The sequence below is a fragment of the Urocitellus parryii genome, chromosome 7 (assembly GCF_045843805.1).
Source record: "Urocitellus parryii isolate mUroPar1 chromosome 7, mUroPar1.hap1, whole genome shotgun sequence".
NCBI lineage: Eukaryota > Metazoa > Chordata > Mammalia > Rodentia > Sciuridae > Urocitellus > Urocitellus parryii.
In genome coordinates this window covers 179,162,657-179,190,491 of record NC_135537.1, presented here as the reverse complement: position 1 = coordinate 179,190,491, position 27,835 = coordinate 179,162,657, and the positions used below count along the sequence as shown (strand labels likewise).

The 27,835-nt window shown below is 58.0% G+C and overlaps 1 protein-coding gene and 1 non-coding gene across 3 annotated transcripts; one reads left to right on the top strand and one right to left on the bottom strand.

Moving 5' to 3' along the window:
• Positions 1-563: 563 nt before the first annotated feature.
• Positions 564-636, bottom strand: Trnaa-ugc (transfer RNA alanine (anticodon UGC)). The gene has a single exon. It is a non-coding gene; the product is annotated as a tRNA-Ala (tRNA).
• A 686-nt stretch (positions 637-1,322) lies between these two features.
• Rhbdf2 (rhomboid 5 homolog 2) lies at positions 1,323-26,182 on the top strand. Of its 2 annotated transcripts, none has more exons than XM_077800514.1 (19): positions 1,323-1,381; positions 11,925-12,093; positions 17,723-17,885; positions 18,781-18,905; positions 19,380-19,575; positions 19,655-19,858; positions 20,631-20,759; positions 21,132-21,250; positions 21,369-21,563; positions 22,693-22,804; positions 23,035-23,109; positions 23,284-23,445; positions 23,761-23,870; positions 24,005-24,068; positions 24,157-24,251; positions 24,387-24,462; positions 24,577-24,677; positions 24,857-25,010; positions 25,684-26,182. In XM_077800514.1, exons 3-19 carry the CDS (start codon positions 17,742-17,744, stop codon positions 26,101-26,103), a joined length of 2,481 nt encoding a protein of 826 aa, XP_077656640.1. In that variant the 5' UTR covers positions 1,323-1,381; positions 11,925-12,093; positions 17,723-17,741; the 3' UTR covers positions 26,104-26,182. The 2 variants fall into 2 exon arrangements, with proteins under 2 accessions (XP_077656640.1, XP_077656641.1); XM_077800515.1 differs by lacking the exon at positions 1,323-1,381 and adding an exon at positions 1,501-1,755.
• The last annotated feature ends 1,653 nt before the right edge of the window (positions 26,183-27,835 follow it).

Sequence of the window (27,835 nt, the reverse complement as noted above, 5' to 3'; positions counted from 1 at the left end):
GGATGGGATGGGGTGAGATGGAGTGGGGTGGCATAGGGCCGTGAGTAAGAAGAAGAAAAAAAAGGCCTGAAGATAGAGCCTATTAGTACCATCACCACCCCATTACAGAGGAGAGAGGAGGAAGCCCAGGGAGGTTGAGGGATTTGTCCAAGGCCACACAGGTGGTAATTGGTAGGGCTGGGGTTTGACCCCCCCCCCACTGCCTGATGATACTCCCTAAGCCCACACGGTTTTATGGGTGCTTCTTATGGTATTAACACATCAACCATGTGAGAAAGCTGGCAGATATTATTATTACTTGGAAAATTAAGAACAGGCCAGAGAGACTAGGGTTTGGGCTGAGGCCACTCACTGCGGGGAAGGTGGACTCTGCAGCACAGCCTCCAGCCTCAGCACCAGCCTCAGCACCAGCCTCAGCACCAGCCTCAGCACCAGCCTCAGCACCAGCCTGTGCCTAGGCTGTAGCTGTAGGTTGCCTGAGGTCAAGAAGGTTCTGTCCTGGAGCCACAGGCAAAGAGTATTTGTGTGTGTGTGTGTGTGTGTGTGTGTGTGTGTGTGTGTGGTGGTGGTGCTGGGGATCGAACCCAGGGCCTTGTGCATGCAAGGCAAGCACTCTACCAACTGAGCTACATCCCCAGCCCCCAAAGTGGGTTTTGATTTTACTCGGTCTGCCCCCATGGAACATTGCTAGGAAGCCCCCAGTGACTCCACAGCCAGTATGGAGCCACCCATCATTGGCTTCCTCCCAGTAGCAAACCCTCCGCACCTTGTCATCAGGCTGCCGGCTGCAGTCCTAGTGCCAAGAGAGAGAGAATGTAAGACCCAGCCTCAGCCTAGGAAGGAGCCCGAGGGGGACCCCCGCTGCCATAGAGCAGAGCCACGGTGGCCCGGGGATCAGAGAGGGAGCTGCAGGATTTGGAGGAGCTGTTCCAAATGTGTTTCAAGGTGCAGGCGGACAGAAGCTCCTGAACCCAAAGGTCCAAGGGAACAGGCTCACTTGGCCGGAGGACGAGGGCGCTGGAGGGAGAGGAAGGAAGATTGCATGGCTGTTCTGGAGGAGGGGGCTTGAGTGATGATGGCAGTTCAGACCTAAGTTACGCGCTTGGTCCGGGGAGAGGCGAGGATGGCGCAGTGAAGAGAAGCCCTCCAGGGAGAGCTAGGCTCTGGCCAGGTTGGGCAGAGCTATAAGACCGGCGAGCCGGAGGGGGCGGGCGCTGCGCGTGAGACCCCGCCCCTCCGGAGCCCCGCCCCGCAGCCCGGCCCCGCCCCCGGCCGCAGGTAGGGAAGAGGCGGAGCGCCGACGCCCCGCCCCAGAGGGCCACCGCCCAGCCGCTCGCCGGCTCGGATCGGAGCTGCGTCCCGGGACGTGGGGCCGCGGGAGGTGAGCGCGGGGTGAGTGGCGGGGCGGGACGCAGGCGCCCGAGGGTGGCGGGGTCGGGCCGGATCCGCCTTGGGCGGCGGTGCGCGGCTGTGCGGTGGGGTGTCCGTCCTGCAGGGCGCCGGAGGCCACGTGGGCCTCCCGGAGGCTGGGGCTGCACTCGGAGGAGGAGCCGGCGGGGCCGCTAGACCTTGGGCTCCGGACGCCTAAGTACCGGGTCCTGGGTCCCCCTCACCGGGTGTGGGGCACGTCGATTGGTCAGAAGTTTAAGTGCCCCAGGAGGAAGGGGACTGCCCGCGACGGGGACCGCGCAGCCCCGCCTGGGACCCAGAAGTGCCTGCAATTCAGACTCTCCTCTCCTCTCCCGGGTTTCGCGGGTGAGCATCGATCCCGAGGCCCGGGGTCCATGTTTGTGCGAGGACCCGCGCTTAGGTGGAAACAGGTGGGGAACGGGCCGGGCTCCCACCGCCAGCTGGTTCTGGAATGAGGGGCTTGGGAAGGTAGGCCCTCGGCTTGCCTTTTACTTGTTGAGCCCCATCTGATGTTTCTGCAGGGCATTGGGTTAGAGGTTAGGGAGGAAATCCAGGTCTCAATCCCTGCCCAACGCTATGAAGAACTAAAGGAGAAAGCTCTCCCGTTGGCGCTCTGAGAGCAGGAGGCGGTGAGTGTGTCTGAGGAATTGGCCCCCACGTGTGGAGTGGCTGCTGTTTCCCAAATGGCTAGATAGGACCCCAGTGTGTGCGACATTTGGTAGTAACATAACGAACCCAGCGTCCTTGTTACATTTTTGAGCCTCCCTGTGGGGCGGGAGTGGGAGTGAAGCTTGTTTTAGAGCAATTACTTCTCAGCTGAAGGGGGCACTTTGCCTTCCAGGGATATTTGGCGGTGTCTGGAGATACTGTGGTTGTCACACACTCTGGAGGGGAGTGAGTGACATTATCCCTGGCATGCAGTGGGTAAGGGCTAGGGATTCTGCTAAACATCCTAGGAGGCACAGGAAGGACAGCCCCATAACAAAGAATTGTCCCGCCCAAGGAGTCAGCCCTGTGCGGAGGCTGGGAAACTCTGCTGTAGCACCTGGTCCATCCAGATACTTATGGATTTCTTCTCCCTACCTCAATTTCCCCAGTGGTTAGGGAAGGAACTTGGGATTAGTGTAAATGAGAAGTAAGGGGTAGGAGGGCAGTTATTCCTCTAAGAAGTGTCCTGCTTTGGTGCCAGAGTCTGCCTTTTCCCTGCTCATCAGGGGACCCACAGGGAGCAGTTCTGGGTGTTGTGGAGGAGGCCTGAAAACAGGGGCCCTCTCAGAGCCTGGGCCTGGAGTGCTTCACCCCAGGGCAGCCTCCCACGGAGGGTGAGCCAGGGCAGCTCTTGAGCTCAAATGTCTCTGGGGATGGAGGAGGGGCAGAGTGAGCTCTGTTCCCATAGATCTTCCCAAAACTACGTAATGGTTGCCATGCGAGGTGACCTGCTGGAATTTTCTCTTTGAACACACACCTAACTCCTCCAGCGATTCACACCAGGAGAGTAACGTTCAAGGAATGACAGGGCTCCTAACTTTTGTTGTCTCCCCAGACTTCCCTCCTGCAGTAGCCAGGTACAGTGGTGCACACCAGGAATCCCAGCTACTCAGGAGGCTGAGACAGGGGAATCATGAATTCGAGAACTACCTGAGTCACTTAGCAAGACTCTGTCTCAAGAAAATAAAAATTCCCCTGTGGTGGGAACCCTAGGTTGTTTGAGGGGCCAGGCAGACTCAGCTGCTGGTGGAGGAGGCACCCTGCCCGCAGCATCGACTGAGCAGTGGTGAGAGATGGAGGACATCAGAACTCTGGCCCACCCGGCCCCAACTCCAGTCTGTTGAGTGGGACTCGTGATGTATTCCCAGCTTCCTGGGAAAGAGGAGGAGTGAAACAGGATCAGATGAGGCAGCCATATCCCTGTGCAGGAGCTCAGGCCAGCCCACAATCCTTCCCATTGCCTCCATCCTGCCAACTTCTGTACCAGCTGACTCGCCTGGGGACCCTGGTGGAACAAGAGAGTGGAGGTTTCTGGTTGGTTTTGGTCTCCTTTCTGTAAGAGACTGAAGTGAGACTCCCACCTTTTCAGATGAACAGAAAGCAGTGATAGCGTCCCCCACGGCATGTGCCTCTGGAGGCCCGAGACTGAGCACCCAGACCTGTACAAAGTGGTTGACCCCAGGCCTTCCCCCAGAGCCTGGGGAATAGACCACCCAGGAACTGCCACCTGGCTGGCTCATTCCTGAGCCACTGCTGCACCTGGTGTCTGTCTGTCTCTCAAAGATACACACACACCCTCTCTTTCTCGAGCCCAGAGAGGAGACTTTTGTTCCTGTAAGAGGAGGAATAAGTCACACTACGAAGGCACTGGATGGCCCTGGGGTCCCAGTTCTGCTCTGAGCTCTGTGACAGTGTTTTTCCTGTGGCCTCTGCCAGGATCCTGTCCTACTTGTATCAACTCTGCCCCAGACAGATACCAGTTGAGAGCAGGAAGAGGTCAGGGCATTGGTTCCAGCCACCTGCACTAGCCACCTGGGCTTCCCTTTGGGCCTGCCCTTCCCGACCCCTGTGTGGGGTAGGTATGTGCTTGTCCCCCCTGCCCATCCCCTAGGGTCTGTGGGCCACACACTCTGGAGCCGGCGAGGTGTTGCCCCACTGCCCCAGGGGATTTCCAGAGTGAGCTCATGCCCTCTGCTGTCGGAAGTGACTCCCGGTTTCCTTTCCTATCCAGTCTGGCCAGGCTGGGGGAGGAGGGGCGGGACATCAGTGCCTGCTGAGCACAGCTGACCTTGAGTAGCTCCCTGGCTGGTAAGGGGACACTGCCAGGCCGGGACAGGTGTCCTCACAGGAAGAGCTGCTGCCTGCCCCACCGCTGGGAAGAGCAAGCACAGGGGCTTCCCCGACTGCCCCTCAAGTCACCCTGGCCTGGCCGGGAGTCGGCGGGTAGAGAAGGCTCAGCTTTCCTTCTCACCTCCTGGGAGGTTCGGGGAGCCACCTTCAGTAGGTTTACCCAGAGTCCCATACACCAGAGTTGTGTGGTTCAGAAGGCTCTGGGTGGAAGTTTCAGCCACAGTGCTGCCCTGGGCCCTCTAGGAGAGTGGTCTGAGCCAGGTGGGTAGTGCAGAAGGCCCCCACAGAGCCACTGATCAGTCATGGAGTGGGTGATGACAAGCCCGGGGGCCCAAGAGAGAAGGTCTGGGGACTTCCAGGCTCAGTGGTCTACTGGAGTGTGCTCGGGAGGGTGGGAGTCACTTGACCAGTCGGCCTGGGTTTCTCCCGCTGTGCAGTGGGACCCACGGAGAGCCTTCAGCCAGCATGTGGCCGTGTGGGGATGGTCTTGGCCTCTGTTGCATGGCAGCCAAACCTGGCAGACCTAGCATGGCAAAGGCCAGCACTCACCCAGAGTGGCCACACCGTTAGCGTTCTGTAGAAATAGCTGGGTCTGGGGCAGGGGACCTCGGTGCCTTTGGGGCCATGGGAAATGAGGGATGGGTTTCCATCTGGGCCTGACCTGCCATCCCCTTGCCCCCACCAGAGGTCTTTCTGTCTGCCAGTCTGTGTGCCCCTGATGGCCTGGGGGGTCACAGAGGCGATGCCCTCAGCTGGGCTCCCCCCTGGCGGAGGCTCCTGGGCAGGAGTGGGGTACACTGCCAGGCCTCTGCCTCCCAAAGGTGGTGCGTCCCTGTACCCGCAGCATCACACAGGTGGTGCAGGGCGGGCTTCTTGCCCCTGGTCCCTAGCAAGGGGTACCTTTTTCTCCCTTGGTGGGCCTCCCTGAGTCTTTGCCTCTGTGTGGCAACCAGGAGGCCTGGAAGAGAAGGGTGGGGAACCCAGCCCCAGCCCCTGGGACCTTATCAGTCAGGGAGCATAATGAGGGCTCAGCCTCAATTAAATGATAATGTTTGTAAAGGCCCTTTGATAACTGAGAAGTGCCGCCCAAGCTCAGATGTTGTCACTTTTGCCTGGAGGGCTGCAGGGGCTCCTGAGCCAACAGCCTTTGCACCCACACTACTCTGCACTGCCCCCAGGTGTGTCCTTGTGCCCCTTGGGCTCCCCAGGTGCAGGCGCCACAGAACATGGGGGTCAATACAGGACCCTCGCTAGGCTGCAGCCTGCCACTCCCTGACTGTAGGACTTTGACCAGGTGACTGCGCCCCTCTGAGCCTCAGCTTCCCCATCGGTCAGGTAGAGTCCCTTACCTCTGAGGCCCTGGCTCAGAGTCAGAGGCCGTGTCAGCAGTGGTGGCAGAGCCTAGCAGGAAGGACAGAAGTCAGCAGTTGGCCACTGATTGTGTGCCAGGTACTGTACACTCAGGTCTGTCACCTTTGCTGGCTCCCTCCACGGTGGGGCAGGCTCAGCAGTGGATATGTGCCCAACATCTCCCTACAGTGAGGTGACCAGGCCGGGTTTGAGCCCTGTCTCTGGACCCAGGTCCCCCTCATTCCTCAACGAGAGAACCCTACATTGCCCCACAGTAGTGTGTGTGGGGGGGTGATGGGCAGGTGTTTCTAGAAGCCCATCTTGTGTGGGCACAGCCTAGTGCATCCAGGTGCCTCTGAGCCCTGATAGCCCCTGGGGCGGGGGCCAGCTTCTTCCAGGGAAGAGGGGCGCCCGGGGGCAGGGTTCTGGGTAATCAGGTTTATTAGCTCCTTAATGACTGTTTACAAGCCGAAAAGTGTCTGCCTGGCATATTCCCTCTCTGCCGAGGGGCTCCACATGGACAGGAGTATAACTGGGCCTCCAGAGTGAGGCTGCGCAGCATCCTCTCCTGTCCAGGGGAGGGGCCTGGGGAGCCTGCAGCGCCCTGGAGTTCTGGGTGCTCACACCCAGTCAGCAGGGTCAGTTTCTGGCTGAGCGATACTTGGCAGGGTGCTTTACCTCTCTGTGAGACAGGGTGAGACTTTGTCCCTCAGCTGAGCATGCTCCTGGGGTGAGCTGTGGTTAATGGTGATAAAAGCCACCTAGATCTCAGACCACCGGCAGGCTACTTAGCATCATACGCATAAAAACAGGCTCAGAGTCCTTAAGTGGCTTAAAATCACACAGGGGTTGGGGCTGGGCCCTATCTCCTCAGCCACTGTCAAGAGCCAGACCCAGGAAGAGGCAGGTGGAAGCTGGGTGGACTCTGAACTTGTAAGTACAGGACCGAGCCCAGCTGTGTGGGGGGTGATGCGGACCTGTGCTGCTTCTGAGGCTCCGTGGGAACCTAACTCCCATGGCCCCTGTTCCAAGAGAAGCAAACCTTCAAGACTGTAGCAAAACACAGCTCACGCCAACCTGTGTGGCACCCAGTATGCTCTGGGTCCTGGAGCTCTTCCATGTCCTGGTGTCTGGGCCCCCAAGGAGGGGCAGCAGAACTGAGGTCTCCCCAGAGGAGGCCAGGCTGCGGGGTGAGCATCCCAGGCCACACACTCAGTCCCTTTCCATTGCCCTCCAAAACTTCAGTCCACCCCCCAGACTCTGGAACTGCTGCTGTTTGCCTGGTGTCTGGAAGGGCACTGTCACAGATTCTGTCCAGGGCATCTACATTCCTGCTCAGCTGCCGTCTACTTGGCCCACCTCCACCAGCAACATCTAGAGTCCAGAGATTTCCAGAAGGACCTCTGGGGGTGCCGAGTGGGGAGGCCTGGTCACATTCCTACTTCCTCTGGCACCTGCCCCAGATATCACCAGCAACTGCTATATTTTGGGCTTTGAGGATGCAAGGCTCAGGCACCCCCAGCTCAGCCCACTTCCTGGATGGGGACTCAGTGGAGGAGGAAGGCATCTCCGTCTCTACCAGACCTGCTGGTGAGTGGTCCTGAGAAGGGCCAGGTGGATGGAACCGAGAGCATCGGGCTGCCTGGTGAGGACAGGGCTTTCTCCCAGCCCCTGCACTGCACACACAGGCTCACCCCCACACCCTGCACTGGTGGCTCCCTGGAGCCTAGCACCCACTTCCCGGGTGTGTGGTGTGGTAGGCAGCGAAGCCCAGGCCAATCTAACTGGGTCAAGGGGAGCCCAGGCCCTGTATCTGGTGTGGAAGAGCCCAGAGAAGCCCGCAGCTCGCCAGCCCCTGCACCTGCCCCTTCAGTTCTTCTGAACTGAGTTGAGGTCAAGTCCTGGAAGAGGGAAGGAAGAAGGAACCGGGGGCTTTCTGGGGAAGGGCCGGCTTCGTGTAGGCTCTCTGGAGGGTGTCAACCCACAGGCCGTTTCAGGTTCTTTCAGTGGGTGTCTGTGGGGTGAACCTCACCTACCCGCGGCTTGCGCTGACTTTGTGTCTGGGCCGCCAGCCCCCGGCTTTCCCTCCCGCGCCCCTGCCCCGCCCGCTGCCCTTCACAGCCGCCCTCCACGGCCTGTGGGCGGCTCTGCCTCTTTGCATCTCTGTGGCCAAGTCCTGGCCCCAGACCCCGGGCCAGTCTTTTTACTCTCCTGCCCTGGACTCCATTCTGCTGTTGCTGGGACCAGGAGGCCAGCCTGGGGGCGACACCACTAGGCAGGGTCAGCTGGGGGGCAAGTGCAAGGAGACAGGGGTGACAGTTCTCCCATGAGCTGTCCCTTGGCCTTTGGAGGGGAGGGGCCAGACAACTCCCTGAGGTCAGCAGAACCTGGGGCTTTGCCGGGGCTTGCACAGCCGTGGGGGCCCAGCTTCCTCTCTGCAGCTTTCTAAAAATGCCCCAGTTCCCAGTAGGGCCACGGGAGGGCGGGGGTTTTGGTTTCTGTGGTCAGGGAAGCCCGGGAGACCAGAGTGTCCTCAGCCCCGGCCCTGGGGGCATCCTGTGATTCAGCCTCTGCCGCCCCCTCCCTCCGAGCCTCCTGTTCTTTGGGACCCAGAGGACTCACCCACGGCTCCAGAGCTGGAAGTGGCTTCTGGGCCAGGTTGTGGTTTCTTCACTTCCTTTGTTCAGGTGACTCGTGCCCCATCCCCACGGGAGGGCCCCTGTGCTTCCTGGTCATGTCCAGTGGACGGGTCGGAGCAGCTCACTCCTGGTCCAAGTGCCTCCCCCTCCCTTCTGTCCCCATTCCTGGCCACACAAGGTTCAGCCCTTGCATCAGGCTGGTGTCTGCCTGATGGGCTGTGGCTGCTACTCCCTGCCCTGGCTGAGGAAGGAGCTGGGCTCCTAGGCCACTCACTTCTGTGCAAGTTGGGGGCAAGTGGTCTTGGGCAGGCCTTCTGCCGCCTGGTGGAGAGGCCTGGGTGGTGCAGGAAACAGGGCAGAGCCCAGGGTGTGGGGAATCCATCCACCACCAGGGGAAACACAGGAGCCCCCAACAGCTGCCAGTGTGGGGGTGTAGGTGGCCAACAGGTGGAGAAAGGGAGGGGGACTCTTGGACACAGGTGACACTGTACCCGGGGTAAGCTGGGAGGGGACGGGGGGCCAGCTCTCATGGAGTTGGCCAAGAAGCAGGTCCCTCTAGCCCCCTGCCTGGGCGGGCCACCAAGTAGTGTTTTCTGGGGCCTTCCTGGGGATGGCCTAGCTGACATTGGCCGGGGCTTGGTTGGGAGTGCCCAGCCCCACCCTTGTGGGGAAACCGGATTCTCTGGGCGGCAGTGGCAGAGGTTTCTGAGTCTGCATTTCTGTGTGTGCCTGATCCCCGCTGCTGCTGACTGGGCGGTGCTATCTGGAAGGCTCCCTGGAGAGCGGTGCTGACCCCTGGCCACAGAGGCCTCCACCTGTGGGGACCGCAGGGGTCTGAACGCCACGCTTCACTTTTCCTCTGGATCTGGCCCACCTGCCCCTGCCCTCCCCACACTGGCCACCATCCTGAGGGAAGAGGAAATGGAGTCTGACCAACCCTCAGCCCTGGTCTCTCTACCCAGGACACTTGGGTGTTTCCCAGCTCCTCGGAAGCTCAGGCTCAAGGCCCTCCCCAGAATCCAGGCCAAGATCCAGCTTGGGCAGGTGGCCATGGCTAGTGCTTTCAGACCTCCCAGCCACAGGCCAGCTGTGAGGCTGACCCAGGGGTCTTAGAGAGAGCAGCGGATGCAACTGCAGGCAGGAGGAAGCCTGGTCCCAGGATGTCACAATTTCCTCTGCAGTGAGCAAGCACTTTTGGGGGCGGGAGATAAGTGGCAGGCCCCACGGCTCCAGGGCTCTTATGCCTGGACTCTGCCGTCTGCCCTGTAAGTGAGTCACGCAGGAGCCCAGAGTGGGTCTGACAAGGCCCACCCCTGCCCCGGGCATCTGCCTTCCCTCCCAGGTCCCTGAGGAAGGAGCTGGGCTCCTAGTCCACTCACTTCTGTGCAGGTGGGGAGCAAGTGGTCTTGGGCAGGCCTTCTGCTGCATGGTGGAGAGGCCCTGGGTGGTGCAGGAAACAGAGTATGGGCTTCCTGCAGGCAGTCAAGCTGGCCATGACCTTGTCCAACCCCCCCCCCCCCACACACACACACCACAAACACTGTTAACAGAAGGAGGCACAGGATGGAGCTGCTTATGGACCATCACCCAGGACCTTGTGCCGCCCTGTGCTGGTGTGGAAGGAGGGTGTCGCCCACCTGCCCCTCCTGGGGGCAGACTGCTTCTCTTTGGTGCCCCCAGGATTATCCTGGAGCTGGTCCAGGCTCCCCTGTCCACAGTCTGAGGTTATATCTGCCCTTCCCACCAGGAGGTCAGCACATAGGCCAGTAGCACAGAGGGTGTCATGGGTCGGGGGGGTCCCAGCTGGCTGATCAGTTCCTCAGAGCCAAAAGGAGGGCCTGCAGTCAGCCGTGGAGCAGGAGGTGGGGTCCACTGCAGGCTTCTTCAGACCCTGCAGTCAGCAGAGGGGCAGGGGCTTGTGGGTGTCACTCAGGAACTCTCTAGAGGGGGCTGCTTCCTGAGCTGGCTGCAAGATGGGGAGATGGTTTCCGAACAGGGACTGTGTGGACTGACCACCCACAGCCATGCAGGCTCCCACCAGACCCCCATCTCCATTGATGGTGGCCAGCTGGGTGCAGGGCACTGTGCTGCCCTGACTTGGGTGGGGAATACTGACACCTGGGCAGGTCTGTGGGATGCTGTGAGGGGGGGTGACAGGGCAGGCTTCCTGGAGGAGGTGGCTTTCCTGAAGGGAACAGTGTGAGATGGCCAGGCCGACAGGTGGGTCCTGGTGTGTCCAGTGCAGGGCCTCAGAGGAGTGGAAGCCCGCGCCTGGGGAGCCGCAGGGGGCCAGCATCTGTCTGGTGGCTGTGGGCAGGCCTGAACTCTGACTCTGGGAGGGGAGGCTCCTGCCTGCCTGGAGACGGCAGCTGAGCTGGACTTGGTGGCCTCCTCCCACCCCCGCCATCCTCTGCCTGCCCCCCTCCCTTGGTGCCAGTTTCCCCGGGCAGTGTCCACCAGATGCCCGCTCTTTGCACCCTGGTCCCACAGGATGCCAAGCGGAATCTTTCCTAGCGGAGGCCCCAAGTGACACTGTTGCCTTGGAGCTGTCCCCAAGCAGCTTCCTCATGTGGCTGCCCAGCCTCCTCAGAGCCGGCCTGCCCAGCCCCTTGGGTTGTCTGCCTCTGATCTCAGAGGGGTGTGAGGTCAAGACTTCTGCTGAAGCAGAGGCTGGTGTCCTGCTTAGAGAAGTGGAGAGGCACTGGCCTCCAGCTCTGCTCAGGGGCCCAGGAGGACATCCTCCTCGCCTGTGACTGGGGGCTCTGGTGACCAAGGGCTGGCACCATATGCAAAGCACAAAGAGGCCATGCCAATAGACTCGGAGGGGTGTGGCTCTACCCCAGCCCAGTCACCCCTCGGACTCTGCTGGGCGGTCCCAGGCCAAGGCTTTGAAAAACACCAGAATGCTCTGGCTCCTCCAGAGGGGTCTTGCAGCCCCAAGTGTACACCAACTATAGGGAAGAAGGGTCCCTGTCCCTTAAGGAGACCTCCGTCCTGGAGCCCAATGTCTTGAGTTCCAGCTGCACCCTTTCCTGGCTGTGTGAGATTGGGCAAGTTAGTGAACCTCTCTGAACCGCCATTCCCTAACTACAAAATGGAAGCAGTGATAATGTGTATCTCAAAGGGTGTTTTAAGAACAAAGAGGAACAATGCCGGTAAAGGGCTGAGCAAGGGCCTGCCGGTGCCATAGAACAACATAGCATAAGCCCTGTGCAGGACTTCCTAGAAGCCACAGGAATGCCACCATGCTGCTCCCTTTAAAATGGTTAGTTTTATTTTATGTGGATTTTATCTCAATCAATTATTAATAAAAACCACACAGCACCTCCCTGTGGTTTCTGTGCTGCCTTGAATATCTGGCTGACTCTAATGGAAGAGAACGCCGAACCAGGAGGCAGCCACCACTCCCTGGACTTGAGTTAAATGTTTCTCTTAAAACTGAAACAATAAAGAACAGGGACCTTCTGACTGCAGCAAGGGGTTCCAGCCAGCGCCCTCTGTAGGCGGTAGGAGGTACACTCGCTGAGCCCCAGCTCAGCCCCCAGGGGCCCTTCCTGCACATCTCCGTCCATCCTTCCCTGGGGAGCAGGTGGGATCGGTCCCACTTTATGAGTGGGGAGACTGAGGTCAGGAAGATGAAGGACCCTGAGGAAGGCGTGACCCTCCAACCTCCTGCCTTTCTTTCAGGCCGAGAGTACAGAGAAAGCTGCCCTGCTTCACCTGGGCCGTCTGTCCACCTGTGCACAGAGCGGAGGCTTCACCCCTGTGCCTCTGTACAGCGAGGAGCGGGCAGGAACATGCTCTAGGAACCTTCCAGTGAGCTGCAGAAAGCCGAGGGCCCAGCCCAGATCTGAAGGTAGAAGCCGGGGGGTCAGGTGGGCCGGGCCAGGTGGTCGGGGCCAAGTGCTGGCCGCCTTGCCCATTCGGTTGTTTTTTAACAAATGTGTTCTGTGGGGCCTGCAGGCTTCTGGCAGCACAGGTGGAAAGGGCAGGAGGCCGCAGTGGACTGGGGTCAGTTCACAGAGCTGTGGGCACTCTCAGGGGCTGCGGGTGGTCAAGGGGCTGCTGGGCGGCCAGCCAGGGCCCCTCTCAGCATGTGGTGGCCAAGGGGGCAGAACTGTCCGTCAGCTTATGAGGAGCACCAGCACCCTGTGTGGTGCACCTGCCCGAGGTGGCGTCACTGTGGCTTTGCTGAGGTATAGTTCACGCAGCATCCAGTTCACCACCTCAGGCAGGCCATTCGGTGGCCTTGGGTGCAATCAGAGATGTGGGACCATCACCACAGTCTGAGTCGGACAAGAACAAAGTATGTCAGTGGTTATTCCCACCCCGATCAGTGAGGCCAACCCACCATCCACACAGCTGCTTCTGAAGGTTTTCATTCAAACAGCGGCGTGAAGAATCCTAATGATGGCTGTCGCTATTCGTTTTACAAACTCAAGACAATGCACTTCAGCCAGTATTTCTAATCAGCTCTCAACCCTCCTACTGAGGCTCGCTCTTTAAAATGGCTGATTTTATGATATGTGGGATTCACCTCAATAAATTATTAATAAAAACATCAAAACACAAAGAAACATCAATAACAATAGGACTCGCCCCGTTTCACTTCTGAGTCCCCGAAGTCACTCAAGTTATTCCACTTACATCATGTTATATTCTTTTAACACGACAGAAGGTTGCACCGATCTCAGTAATGGTTTAAATAGCACCATCAGTTCACCTCTCGCTAACAATAACAGTGGCATCTGTATTGATTACGTTTGGAGGCTGAGGAGCACGGAATCAAACTCAGCTATGGAAAACCCTAGCCGGCGTGCCGATGGCCCCCGGTTTTAGTTAGGTTTTCACTGCTGGGACCGTATGACCCAACAAGAACAACGGTGGAGGAGGAGGAGTTTATTTGGGGGCTCATGGTTTCAGAGGTCTCAGTCCATAGACAGCAGACCCATCTCAGCCCATAGACCATTCTTCAGGGTTCAAGGCAGAACATCATGGCAGAAGAGTGTGACAGAGGGAAGCGGCTCACATGATGATCAGGAAGCCCCAAGACGGTACAGATCAGATACAAAATGTATACCTCAAAGTCACGCCCGCAGTGCCCACCTCACCTGCCTCCAACCACCACCCAGTTAATCCATCATAGGGATTGATTCATTGATTGGGTGAAGGCTCTCATAACCCAACCATCTCTCCCTCATAGGTGGAATCTAATAATCATCGCCTATAATTCCACACTAACAACTGTCAATCAACAGTTTACATCTTACTCAAATTAATATATTATGTAACTTCAACTAAAAAAACCCTACCACACTGTCACATCTAACACATGAAATAAAACCCCACTGTTAATTTCTTTTTAAAAACAATTTATTCCCAGTGTTAACTTCAACAGTACTTACGACACTTTTGTCCCTAGGAGGTCTTCCCTCAACTAACTAGATTTGTCCCCAAGTGAATGATTATCAGAGAACGAGTTATAAACAACAGCATTATTACTCCAACATCCATAGCCATTGTAGCAGGATTAAGCTTGTATTTCTCTGTGACTTGTTTACTCAATATCACTAATACTATTCCCAACATCCAACAACACAAAGATGAAATGACAATTTGAAAAAACAAAACTAGCTCCTCTTTTACCAATCCTAATAACTTTATCATCCACTCTTTCCTTACCATTAACACTGACACTATCAACTTTAAACTAGGAATTTGGGTTAAGTAGACCATAGCCTTCAAAGCCCTGAGCAAATAACACCAATATTTAATTCCTTACATTCTCTCCTACATCAGTTGAATGCAAATCAACCACTTCAATTAAGCTAAAGCCTTACAAATAATTTATATCCTAGATTGATGGGATTTAAACCCACAAAAATTTAGTTAACAGCTATTCATGCAAGGTGACACATACCTGTAATCCCAGCAGCTCAGGAGGCTGAGGCATGAGGATTATGAGTTCAAAGCCAGCCTCAGTAACTTAGCTAGCCCCTGAAGAACTTAGCAAGACCCTGTCTCTAAATAAAATATTTTTTTAAAAAGGGCTGGGATGCAGCTTAGTAGTTGAGCACCCCTGGGTGTAAAAAAAAAAAAAAAAAGTTATCAGCTAAATTCCCTAATCAACTGGCTTCAATCTACTTCTCCCTCCATGTAGGGGAAAAAAGGCAGGAGAAGCCCTAGCAGGGTTGAAGCGGCTATTTTGAATTTGCAATTCAGTCTGATAATTCATCTCAGAACTTGGTAGAAAGAGGGTTCCACCTCTGTCTTTAGATTTTGTGGGGGTACCGGTGATTGAGCTTGGGTACTGCATCACTGAGCCACATCCCCTGCCCTGTTTTGTATTTTATTTAGAGACAGGGTCTCACTGAGTTGCTTAGCACCTCACTTTTGCTGAGGCTGCCTTTGAACTCATGATTCTCCTGCCTCAGCCTCCTGAGCTGCTGGGATTACAGGCGTGGGCTGCTGTGCCCAGCTTTGTCCCCAGATTTACAGTCTAATGCTTGCTCAGCCATCTTACCACCTCCTTCCATCCACCAATTGCTGATCATTCTCAACAAATCACAAAGACATGGGAACATTATATCTCCTGTTCCCTGCCTGAGCCTATATTCAAGCTGAGTGAGGCCGACCTGGAGCCCTGCTGGGAGATAGTCGATCCACAATGTCATTATTACTGCCATACACTGGTGATAAGTCTCTTTATAGTTACAGCAACCATACGTGGAGGATTCAGAAACTGACTACTCCCTCTAATAATTGGAGCCCTTGGTATGGAACTCCCTTGAATAAATAACATAAGCTTTGGCCTCCATCATTTCTACGATGACTTTCCTCATTTATAATTGAGGCAGGAGCTGACTAGTTTATCCTCTCTTGGCTGGAAACCTAACACAAGCTGGAGCTTCCGTAGACCTAACTACTTTTTCACTGCGTTTAACAGGTGTGTCTGTGCTGGGAGCCGTTAATCTCGTCACCACTGTGATTAATGTAAAGCCCCTGCTCTATCTCACAGCAGTGTTATTACGGCTCTCACTTCTGTGCTCGCAGCCTGTATGACCACACTCCCTGCCTGCCGAAGCCTCAGCACAACTTTCTTAGACCCAGCTGGAGGTGGAGATCCCATCCTCTATCAACATTTTTTTTCCTGGTTCATTATACACCCACAAGTATATATTCTTTTTTTTTTTTTTAATATTTATTTTTTAGTTCTCGGCGGACACAACATCTTTGTTCGTATGTGGTGCTGAGGATCGAACCCGGGCCGCACGCGTGCCAGGCGAGCGCGCTACCGCTGAGCCACATCTCCAGCCCTATATATTCTTATTTTACCTGGATTTGACATTATTTCACACACTGTTACTTATTATTCAGGTAAAAAAAGAACCCTTTCGGGACTGGGGATGTGGCTCAAGTGGTAGCGTGCTCACCTAGCATTCGTGAGGCACTGGGTTCGATTTTAAGCACCACATAAAAATAAAATAAAGATTGTGGCCACCTAAAACTAAAAAATATATATATTTTTTTTTTTAAAAAAAGAAGGCTTTGGTTATACAGGAATAGTATGAGCTATGATATCCATCTGTTGCTTAGGGCTTATGGGGTCTGAGCTCACCACATCTTGACACAGGAATAGACGTTGATAGTCAAGCCCATTTCACATCAGCAGCTGTGAGTACTGCAATTCCAACACAAGTCTTCAGCCGCCTGGCCACTCTATGTGGAGGGAGCCTCAAATGATCCCCTGCGATACGGTGAGCTGAGCCCTAGGATTTGTTTTTCTATTTACCTTTGGAGGTCTAACAGGAATCGTCTTAGCCAACTCATCATTGGACACCTCTTATGTAGCCCACCACCCTCATCCCCAGATCCAGACATAAGCAGGCCCTAGTCTACTTCTGTCTATAGAGACCCCGTTTTTTTGCCTTTGCATGGATGGGGTCCCACAGCAGGTGGATGACATCAAGGTTATAGGCTGCTTCGGAACTTCAGGCCTTCCTGTGGCTGAGTTATATTCAGGATCAGGGATGGCACGATCTGCCCCAGCTTGCTTATCCATCTGTCCATCGACGGGTATTTGAGTGGCTGCCACCTTTGGGCTCTGTGGACAGCCCTGCTGGAGCATCCCCGCCTCCCTGGTGTGGTGGGGACATGGGGCCACAGTGCTTGTCATGCACTCTCCTGTGGATCTGTGAGTGCTTCCCAAGGGAGGACCTGTAGTCTCCCTGGGGTACGGGTGAGGACTTGGGTGTCAAGTGGCTCCAGTGACTCTTCCATGTCGGGGGCAGAGCATCAGCAAGGTCCACTAAAATTCGAGGTGCTCTTGCCATGGTCCAGCCGCCCGCTTCTAGAACTTTGCCTTGCGGTGCTTGAGCAAGCGCATGGCAGAGGGCAGGGTGTCGTGACAATAGACAACAAAACACCCTAAGTGACCGCCCACTGGGATGTAAGTCAACCCTAGCACGTTCCACTCCATGGGCTTGTGGCTGTCGTCAAAGCAGGTGGGTCCTCTGTATGAACTGATGGGGACACACGTCCATGCTAGGGATCAGGAGGTGTGAGGTTTCCAACTCCGTGCTGCTTCCCACAGAGGGATGAGGCCTGGAGAACCGGGCTTCAGAGTTCTGCGTCTTATTTCTTAGAGAGCAGGTATCACTTTTATTAAAATATCTCACCATTGTGAAAAGAAAAAAATCCAAACAGGTGGCAGTTTCAGTTATCTTTTTTTTTTTTTTTTTAAGAGACAGGGTTTCCCTTTGTCACCCAGGCTGGCCTCAAACTGCTGGGCTCAAGTGATCCTCCTGCCTCGGCCTCCAGGTAGCTGGGATTAGAGGCATGAACCACTACTTTGGCTTTCAGTTCTCTTTGAAAAAGGAGCTGGACAGCCCTGGGGGACAGGGTGCCCAGCATGGTGGGTTTCTCTTCCCTCTGGGGACTATGCTAACCACCACTTCCTGCAGTGCCTCGCAGGGACCCTTCCTCCCAGAAGCACCTGTGTCCTCCACGTCCCCCCACTTGCCACCGCAGTCTCCTGCCCAGCACAGCTGTGAGCACCCTATTGGTGGCTCAGTGCACCAGATGGTCCTGGAGCCTTCTCTGTGTCCTCCCCTGAGCCCTGTCCCAGAGACGAAGGCAGAGCCCTCTGGCCAGGAAGCTGCCTCACTGCAGCTTGCAATGCCTTCTTGTCATGCTCCTTTCCTGGTTTGGTTTTGCTGAAAGCAGAGAGACCAGAAATAGAATGAGGTAGAAAGTTGGGGACCTCCTGACCCCCACCCAGGTAGAATGCAAATGAAGGTCAGAAATAGACCTTCTCACCACACCACACCCAGCCTAGGTGCAGTCTGGCTGGGGTCCAGGCTTCGGTACAGCCAACGTGGGGCAGGTTGGTTCTGGACCTAGGCTGCCTCCCTGATGCCAGGGTCCTAACACCTCTGGGGTTCTGCTGCCTGTGTCCACGTGCCCACACCCTCTCTCTGTCTCAGTTCTAGCCACCTGCCCACCATGGCCTCCGCTGACAAGAATGGAGGGGATCTCTCCTCTGCGTCTGGTAGCCGCCTGCAGAGCCGGAAGCCACCCAACCTGTCCATTACCATCCCACCGCCTGAGGCCCAGGCCCCCGGCGAGCAGGACAGCATGCTGCCTGAGGTGAGGGCACGGCCGGGGGCTCACTGCCCTGCCGTGGGCAACAGGTGTGCCCATGTGACACCTTTTGGACTGTTGCTCGAGGACCCCAGAGGGTCCTCCTTCCTGAGCCACAGCCTCCCTCCTTCCTGGATCATAAAATATCTAAGGAGCGGGGCCCTGAGATCGGCAGTGCCATCTCCGAGGGCACTGGGGAACGGGGAGCCTTGTTGGCAAGCCGGCACACTGAGTGCTCCCGCCCAGGCTCTCAGTGCCTCTTCTGAGGGCGGTGAAGGGCTGAGCGAGCCCAGTCCTGCGGCTCCGGCAGCCCACCTCTGCAGCCCTGGATCCTGCAAAGGGTGGACATGGATCAACACTGCATGTGGACTCTTGCCACATAAAGAGCTCATTGAGAGATGGCCCCAAACAGCGTGGGCTCCCACACAGCCTGGAACATAAAGGGGAGCTATGTTAACTCCGCCTGCTCACCCCAAGAGCTCTGTAGAACACATGAAAGGGGGAAGACCATCCTGGGTATGGGAAGGCTCTGGACCGGGAGTGCATGCTCTGGTTCCCTGGAAAACATTAGAAAATGATGATTTTAAATCTGAAAGGTTGGGGCTGTGGTAGAGTTCTTGCCTAGCACGTATGAAGCCCTGGGTGCCTGATCCCCAGCAATGCAAGAAAAGAAAAGAAAAGAAGAAAAAAAAAGTTAAGTCTGGAATGAAGCGTTGGAGTTGTGGTAGAGCCCTTGTCCAGCCTGCACGAGATCCCGGTTCAGTGCTGCAAAAGATAAATAAGTCAATGAATAAACTCAGCACAAGAGCAGCCAGGCTGTGGAGGGGGCTGGGCTTGCACAGAAGCCAGCCTGTAATTGAGGCCACACATGTCACCACCTGTCCTCCCTTCCATCCCACAGAGGCCCAAGAACCCAGCCTACTTGAAGAGCGTCAGCCTTCAGGAGCCCCGGGGACGATGGCAGGACAGCACGGAGAAGCGCCCTGGCTTCCGCCGCCAGGCCTCCCTGTCCCAGAGCATCCGCAAGTGAGCACCCCTGCCCCACGTGGCCACCTCAGCCGGCTGTAGGTTCTGGGCCCCCGAGTTGGCTGGGCCTGGCTCTTGCAGCCCCTCTCCAGAGGAGTCGGCAGGCTCCCTGCAGAGGTGGGACGTGAGAATCTCATGTCATGGTCTAGATGGCAAAACTGAGAGCCAGAGATATGTGCCTCAGGAAAACTCACTGAGGCTGAGATGGTTCCGGGAGCTGGGAGGACCTCTGCCCTGTTCCTCCTGTCGAAGCCCCTGCTCCACCCCTGGGGGCCAGATTTCAGCCAGGGGCTCAGGGAGGGCTGACCCCCTCCCGTGAAGCACAAGGATACAAGTCAGGCCCACGGGTACACACATGCTGTCGGCCCCTCCCCGTCACCTCCCTGTACCAACGTGCACTGTCACCCTCACTCTGCACACACGCTCCTGTGCTCCGAGTGTGTGTGCACCAACCACACCCTGCTGCTCCTGCAGGGGCACAGCCCAGTGGTTCGGGGTCAGTGGCGACTGGGAGGGCAAGCGGCAGCACTGGCAGCGCCGCAGCCTGCACCACTGCAGCGTGCGCTACGGCCGGCTCAAGGCCTCATGCCAGAGGGACCTGGAGCTGCCCAGCCAGGAGGTGCCATCCTTCCAGGGCACCGAGTCACCAAAACCCTGCAAGATGCCCAAGGTGAGCGGATGGCCGAGGGGCAGCTGGACGGCTTTCCCCAGTAGCTGGGTCAGCTCTGCTCACCTTCCATCCCTTCCAGATCGTGGACCCGCTGGCCCGGGGCCGGGCCTTCCGCCACCCAGATGAGGTGGATCGGCCCCACGCACCCCACCCACCACTGACCCCGGGAGTCCTGTCCCTCACCTCCTTCACCAGCGTGCGCTCTGGCCACTCCCACCTGCCCCGCCGCAAGAGGGTGTCTGTGGCCCACATGGGCTTCCAGGCTGCTGCAGCCCTCCTCAAGGTGAGGCCTCCTGCAGGCTGCGTCTCTCCACTGCCCTCTCCCCACCCAGAGATGTCCAGAGCTCGCCAGGTGTGTGGCTCCTCTGCAAGGGCAGTGGGTGCACTGGGCCTCTTGGGCAGAGGAGGACCCCGAAGCCCAGAGCCAAGCTGGGTCCTTCAGGCCCCACTTCCATGCGAGCCCCTCTCTGCTCCCCTAGTTTTGGGAGTGGGATTCTGTGCCCGCTTGTAGAGTGAGGAAGTAGAAAGTGTACGCGCCACTCACCCGCCTGTGTTGACTGAGCCCCCGAGATGTGCTGGGCATTGGGGGGTGCCGGGTGAGGGAGATGTCACCATCAGGGTGGTAGACTCAGGGGGGGCTGGTGTCAAGAAAGGCCTTGGGCTGGTCCCAGAACGGTAGGGGAACATCAGGGAAGGGAGGGAGGGAGCAGCCTTCTCAGCCAGGGAGTGGCCTTGCCAAGGCCCGGAGGCAGGAGGGAGACCACGGGTACTTTGGGGCACAGCAGTGTGATGCAGGAGTGAGGGTATAGGGTGCTGAGGGCAGGATTGCCAGAGAGGAGCTAAGTCCGCACCGGGGAGAGAGTGATGTGTTCAGGGCTGGAGGTGGCTGGTGCCCCGTCCTGCCTTCCACTCTTGGAGCCACTGTCAGATGCTTTGGGCAAGATCCCCCTCCCAAGGGGCTGTGCCCAAGAGTATAACTTGGCAATCCCTTGGGGGCTGGAGATCCAGGTGACTGGGCTCTGGTCCTGATGCCCAGGCCTCTGCTACATGCCCAGGGGCGCTCGGTGCTGGATGCCACTGGACAGCGGTGCCGTGTGATCAAACGCAGCTTTGCCTACCCCAGCTTCATGGAGGAAGACGCAGTCGATGGGGCAGACACCTTCGACTCCTCCTTTTTTAGTAAGGCAAGCATGGGGTCCAGGCCCTCAGGGACAGGGGATGGGATAGCCTGGGAGCTGGGAGAAGTGACCTTGGCCTTGGCATGTCCTGCCTGGAGCCCCTGAAAGAGTCAGAGGCCCCTGGGGCCATTGGTGTAATGGAGCGGGCCCTGCATGGAGCTGGCTGTTGGGCCCCACTTTCTGTTGGGCCAAGCAGGGACCTGGGTGGTGACGGGGCCCACTGGGAAAGTCCCTGTTAGGACTGACAGGCACGTGGCTTCCTCTGCCATCCTGAAGAGCCTGTCTGTCCAGCCTTGTTCTGCCCTGGAATTGGCATGTGGGGGGATGGTAGTAGGGACAGTAACTACTTACACTGTCTTTTTGTGCCACCCACCCCAGGAAGAAATGAGCTCCATGCCCGATGACGTGTTTGAGTCCCCCCCACTCTCTGCCAGCTACTTCCGAGGAATCCCACAGTCGGCCTCCCCCGTCACCCCCGATGGGGTGCAGATCCCTCTGTGAGTCCCTCCCCCAGCCCAGCTTGGGGCACTCCCGTGCCCTGCCCTGGCCCCTTGGAAGCCCCTAGTGGGGAATGGGGGTGTGGGGATTCAGGCTGAGAGCCACCATCCTCACCAGGAAGGAGTGTGGCCGAGCCCCAGTCACAGCCACCAGGCGCGGTAAGCGCATCGCCTCCACAGTGAAGCACTTTGCCTTTGACCGGAAGAAGCGGCACTACGGCCTGGGCGTGGTGGGCACCTGGCTCAACCGCAGCTATCGCCGCAGTATCAGCAGCACCGTGCAGCGGCAGCTGGAGAGCTTCGACAGCCACCGGTGAGACCCCACCTGCAGCGAGAGTCGGGTGTGGGCAACGGGCAAGGGGAGAGGGATGGAGGTTCCCCTTCCCCAAGCACATCCCTATTCATTCAGCAAGTGCTTTGTGGCATCCTGGGGCCGGGGGTGTGACCAGCGTGGAGATGCACTGTGCTTAGGGAGCATGCATGCAGCCGGGGAGGCCTTCGGCGCTTGCTGCCTCTTCTCCATCTCCTGCTTCCTGGGCCTGCATCCTCAGCCCAGTTCCGGATGGCTGTCCGTCGACAAGTGTTCATTGAGGCCCCAGAACAGAACCCCCAAGAGGAGCATGCAGGGAGGGAAGGATGGGTCGGGGAACTGTTGGAAGCTGGAGCCAAGCTAAGCATGGTGGTGCATACCTTTAATCCCAGCAGCTTGGAGGCCAAGGCAGGAGAATTGCAAGTTCAAAGCCAGCCTCAGCAACTTAGCAAAGCCCTAAGCAACTTAGTGAGACCCTGTCTCAAAACAAAACTAAAAAGGGCTGGAGTGTGGCTTGGTGGTGGAGGACCCCTGGGGTCAATCTAGGGGGCTAGAAGCAGCTGGAGCTGAGAGTGAGGCAGCCAGAGGTGGCCAGGCACAGAGATCCTGAGGGAAGCCAGAGTCTGGGGAAGGTGATTCTCTTAGTGTGTGATTGACAATGTGACCTGATAGACATTGGACTCCAAGTTACAAAAACCAAGCCATGACAGGTATGTGAGTGTCCTGGAGAAAGACAGAGAGTCGAGGTGGACAGCTGGTGGGGAGGACTGCTGTCAGCATGAAGACAGTAAAGACAAATGGGAAGATCCTCCCAGGTAGCATAAAGGTCATGTGCAAAGGCCCTGGGAGTGCTGAGATCAGGGCGTGTTCCTGGAGCTGTAAGAGGGGTGTAGAAAGGAGAGGTGGGCCGGCAGGACAGGGCGTCATAGTCAGCAGTGGGCTGATTTGGCTGTCATCCCAAAGGCAGTGGGATGCCATCAAAAGTTTTAAGGTGGAAATGGATCTTACAAGCTGCTTTGGGAAGGGTGAATAGGTGAACTGGTGAATCAAGTGGAGAGCCCAGGAGAGCCCAGTGGTGGCCCTGCCCAGGCAGAGTGTGGGCTGGCTGGGTTGACCTGGCCTCTGCCCACAGGCCCTACTTCACCTACTGGCTGACCTTCGTCCACATCATCATCACGCTGCTGGTGATTTGCACCTACGGCATTGCGCCCGTGGGCTTTGCCCAACACGTCACCACCCAGCTGGTGAGTCGGGCTCCTCCCTGGGGTCCCAGCTTTCCTGAGGCTTCAGCGCAGCGGGCACCAAATCTGTCCTTCCAGAAGATGCCGGCCCAGGCAGGAGGTGCTCAGGCTCACCAGAGCTTGGCCCCTTCCCAGAGGCTGGACCCTGGGGACACTGTCCCACTCCTCACCCTTCCTGCCAGCCCGGAGCTCTTGCTCTTCTGAGGACCCCCCACCCTGCGCTTCTACAACAGGTGCTGAGGAACAAAGGTGTGTACGAGAGCGTGAAATACATCCAGCAGGAGAACTTCTGGGTCGGGCCCAGCTCGGTGAGTCCAGGCTGGGGTGGGGCCATCTGAGTAGGAAGCCCTGTGTCCTGCCACCCCCAGGTGCTCACCCACCTCGTGGGCCCCTCATCAGGGGAGACTCTGAACGGGGTGGTGGTGCAGTGACAGGCCCCTCTTCTGGGGCCCATGTCACCAGCCGCCCTTCTCCACCTACAGATTGACCTGATTCACCTGGGAGCCAAGTTCTCGCCCTGCATCCGGAAGGACCGGCAGATTGAGCAGCTGGTGCTGCGGGAGCGAGACCTGGAGCGGGACTCGGGCTGCTGTGTCCAGAACGACCATTCGGGCTGCATCCAGACCCAGAGGAAGGACTGCTCGGTGGGACAGCCCTCTGACCCCTGCCAGCCCCACTGTGGTTCTGTACCACTCTGCTCACCCTGGCCTGGGGCAGTGACCGCATTCCATCCTTCCTCTCCTCCACCCTCACCAGTCCTGTACCCCGCAAGCACTCTGCCAGCACAGAGGCACCCCAGCCTGAGAGGCGAAGCCAGATCTCAGGAGGGTTGGCAGGGGTGGGGTCTGGGAGGTGTGCCTGAGCCCTGGGGAAATGGAAAAGCCCCTGTTCTGGAAGGTTCCCTGTGCACACCAATGGGGTGACCTTGGCAGCATCATGACCAGATCTCCACCCTCCAGGAGACTTTGGCCACTTTTGTCAAGTGGCAGGATGATACTGGGCCCCCCATGGACAAGTCTGATCTGGACCAGAACCGGACGTCAGGAGCCGTATGCCACCAGGACCCCAGGTACAGCCTGGAACCACCCACAGGTCCAGAGAGGCCCACAGCTAGGCTGTCTGAGCTTCCTGCTGGGACGCTGGTTAGTGGACCTGCCTGGTTCCCCAGCCCCTCATCCTGCCCAATCTGGCCTCTGCTTCCAGGACCTGTGAGGAGCCAGCCTCCAGTGGTGCCCACATCTGGCCTGATGACATCACCTTGTGGCCAGTGAGCATCGCTGGGCAGCAGGGGGTCTGGGAAGGGCTGGGGTGGGCGCCTGTCGCTCAGCCCGCACCCTGTTGGTCCTGCTTTGCAGATCTGCACTGAGCAGGCCAGGAGCAACCACACGGGCTTCCCGCACATAGACTGCCAGATCAAGGGCCGCCCCTGCTGCATCGGCACCAAGGGCAGGTGAGCCGCCTGCCTGGAGGAAGGGGAGATGCTCCAGGGCTGAGTCCCCACTCCCTGCCTGCTGTGGCCAGCGCTGGGGTCCTGCAGGAACCCCAGATATCCTGATATCCTGCTCTTTTCTTCCTGTCCCCACAGCTGTGAGATCACTACTCGCGAGTACTGTGAGTTCATGCACGGCTATTTTCATGAAGAGGCAACACTCTGTTCCCAGGTGGAGTGAGGCTTTGCAGGGAGGCCCTGGACTGGGAACAAGGGCTGGGCTCACGTGCTCCTTCCTGTACGGGGGCCTCAGACTCAGCCTGACCCTCATGCGCCCCCACCCCAGGTGCACTGCTTGGACAAGGTGTGCGGGCTGCTGCCCTTCCTCAACCCTGAGGTCCCAGATCAGTTCTACAGGCTCTGGCTGTCTCTGTTCCTACACGCTGGGTAAGAGGTTCCTGCCCGTCCCAACCACGACCTCTGTGAGGGCCACCCGCCTGCCCCCCAGGGAAAGGGCTCGGGAGCCAGGGCACAGCCAGCCCAGCCTGTCGGAGCCACTGCTCCTGAAGCGTAAGGCAGCTGTGGCCGACGTGGAATGCTGATGCCTGGTGTGTCCCCGCCCCCAGGGTGGTGCACTGCCTCGTGTCTGTGATCTTCCAAATGACCATCCTGCGGGACCTGGAGAAGCTGGCTGGCTGGCACCGCATCTCCATCATCTTCATCCTCAGCGGCATCACGGGCAACCTCGCCAGCGCCATCTTCCTCCCGTACCGGGCAGAGGTGGGGGCTCGGAGGACAAGGACAGGGAGGGTGGGATAAGGTCCCTTTCTAGAGCCCAAAGCTCTGTGGCATGTGGCAGCCAGCCCTGCTGCTCTCTGCCCCACCCACCTGGGATCTGCTGGAGGGACACAGGGTTCCTCCTGTGCCAGGCTCAACAGCAGATGGACAGCTAAGCTGGGGGCTTATTGACGGTCCCTTAATCCAGGAGAGGGAACTGTGATACCCTTGAGTCACCAGGTACCCCAGCCCCTCCCTGCTCAGCTGTCGCCTCCAGAAAGGCCTTCCTGAGCTGCCGTCCTCCACCCGCTCCCTCTTCTCCGATTCATTTCCCTTCTACCCTCCTGCTGGCTGGTGTTCGGAGGACCCCCAGACCGAGCCGTTGGAGATCTCCACGGTGGCTGCTCTTGGCCTGCAGACCTGGCAGCCTCTTGATCTCTCAGGCCTGACTGTTCACTCTTCTGTCACCTCCCCATGGCCTGTCCCTCCCCACTGTGTGCAGGCTTGTCGGGCTCACTGCACAGGTCCACACCTGGCAGGAACACAGTAAGCGCCCAGTGTTTGCTAAAAGGTGAAAGTGGCCCATCAGCTCCAGCCGTGCCCCTGCCTGGGAGGTGGGTCCCAGGGCTGCGCTCCCTGCCTGGCACCAGGGTGACTGTCCTGCTCCCTGCCCCAGGTGGGTCCGGCTGGGTCACAGTTCGGCCTCCTCGCCTGCCTCTTCGTGGAGCTCTTCCAGAGCTGGCAGCTGCTGGAGCGGCCCTGGAAGGCCTTCCTCAACCTGTCGGCCATTGTGCTCTTCCTGTTCGTCTGCGGCCTCCTGCCCTGGATCGACAACATCGCCCACATCTTCGGCTTCCTCAGCGGCATGCTGCTGGCCTTTGCCTTCCTGCCCTACATCACCTTCGGCACCAGCGACAAGTACCGCAAGCGGGCGCTCATCCTGGTCTCGCTGCTGGTCTTCGCCGGCCTCTTCGCCTCCCTGGTGCTCTGGCTCTACATCTACCCCATCAACTGGCCCTGGATCGAGCACCTCACCTGCTTCCCCTTCACCAGCCGCTTCTGTGAGAAGTACGAGCTGGACCAGGTGCTGCACTGACCCCAGCCCAGCAGGCCTGTGCACCTGCCACCCTCTGGGCACTGACAACAAGGGGCTATGCCCGCGGAGCATTGGGGTCACAAGGGGCTGGGCCCCTGCCTGCGGAGCATTGGGGTCACTGGGCCCGGGGCCCACTCCACCTGTCAAGGTGACTCTGTGACGTTCGGCAAAGGTGAGCTCCCCGGGAGGGAGACCCTCATTTCTCAGGCCTGTGTTCTTGGTCAGGGGTTAGGGACGCCCAGGACACCTGTTTCTCTGAGGCTCGGGCCCTGGCCTCCTCCCCCTCCCTGCTGTAGGGACCACCTACATGCTTCTCCCGGGGCCCAGGGCCTTCTCCCCGTAGTCAGTGTGAGCGCGCCCTCCCTGGACACAAGGCTGCTCCCTGTCGTCCCCAGGGCTGGGGACCCACCACAGCCCCCCTTCCTGTTTCTCCTCCCCTCTGTGCCCTGAGCCCACTGAGCCTGGCATAGGCTCCCGGGGAGGGAGGGTCTGTTGGGTGGGGCAGAGAACCAGAAGCAGACACCAGGAGAGGGCCCGGAGCCTTGGCTTGTCTTCCGCCACCCCCACTCCAGCATCCTGCCCTGCAGTTGGCTCTGCGCCTCTGCCTCACTCCTGGTGGGGGCTGAGCCGCCACAAAGTCTTCCTCCCGGGGAGGGTGGGGGCGCCTGGGCTTGCTCAGGCCTGTTTTTTGTTGTTTGTTTGTTTTGTTTTGTTTTTTACCAGTTTTATTATGGTCCTAATTTTAAAAAGTAACGCTAACTTTGGATGATGTCTCAAATGTATTAAATGGAACTCTTTATGGAAGTATTTTCCTAACTGAGACCTCAGGGAGAATGAAACCTGGGACTTGGGGGTGAGAGCATCAGCCATGAGCTGTGCAGAGCAGTGGCTTGACCCAAGGGACACTCGTGGGACGTCTCAGGATTTAGTTACCAAAATCCAGATTAGGGTCACACAGAAGGCCTTGGTGGGGCCCCCCGTGAGGACGGGATTGCATCCTGAGACCCCAGGGGTCCCCACACCAGCCTGCTCTGCCTCTGATCCAGGGTAGTGAGGGACTTTCTGTGCTGAGGGTGGCTTGCTCTGGCAGAAGCAGCCCTGGGAGATGGCCAGACACTTGTTCATCACTCCAAGCAGGGGACAGGTCCATTCACTGTGCCTGTGCCACAGCCACCGCCTGCACACCACACCAAAAAGCCACCGGGGAGGCAGGGGACATAATTGCTTTATTACGAGGGGCAGAGGAGCCAGTGCAGGGGCTGGTGGGTGGCTAAGGAGAGGAGAGAAGCCTGGGGAAGAAGTTGGGGCACAGGGTGCCCAAGGACTGGGTGGGCCGTGGTCCCTGTGGGCTTTACTTCTAGCTACCCCTACTCCAGGGGTGGAGGGCAAGGAGGGGTATCCACGAGGCTGGGGAGAATAAGGACCCCAAGCATCAGGGTGCCTCACCGAGACAGGAAATGTGGCTGGGACCCCAGAACACCTCCCAGCATTCTCATTTACCAGCCCACTCTCATCTTGAGTCTTGGGCACAGGTTTGGAATGCAAAAGTTCTGGAGGGTCTCATGAGGACACAGCATTCCCTGCTCTGAGCAGCTGGGACCAGGGTGAATCCATCTCCGCTCCTCTGGCCTCTCCCCTGCACGCTGAGTTTGGGAATCACAGTCTCCCTTTATACTCGGTCAGCCTGGGATGGGCCCCAGGCAGAGAAGGGGACCCGGGGACTGAGTGAGCG

Coding starts and splice junctions, on each gene's coding strand:
- Rhbdf2 (XM_077800514.1), top strand. CDS start 17,742: ATGGCCTCCGCTGACAAGAATGGAGGGGATCTCTCCTCTGCGTCTGGT. Junction 24,678..24,856: donor TCTCTGTTCCTACACGCTGG/GTAAGAGGTTCC, acceptor CCCCGCCCCCAG/GGTGGTGCACTGCCTCGTGT. Junction 25,011..25,683: donor TCCTCCCGTACCGGGCAGAG/GTGGGGGCTCGG, acceptor TCCCTGCCCCAG/GTGGGTCCGGCTGGGTCACA.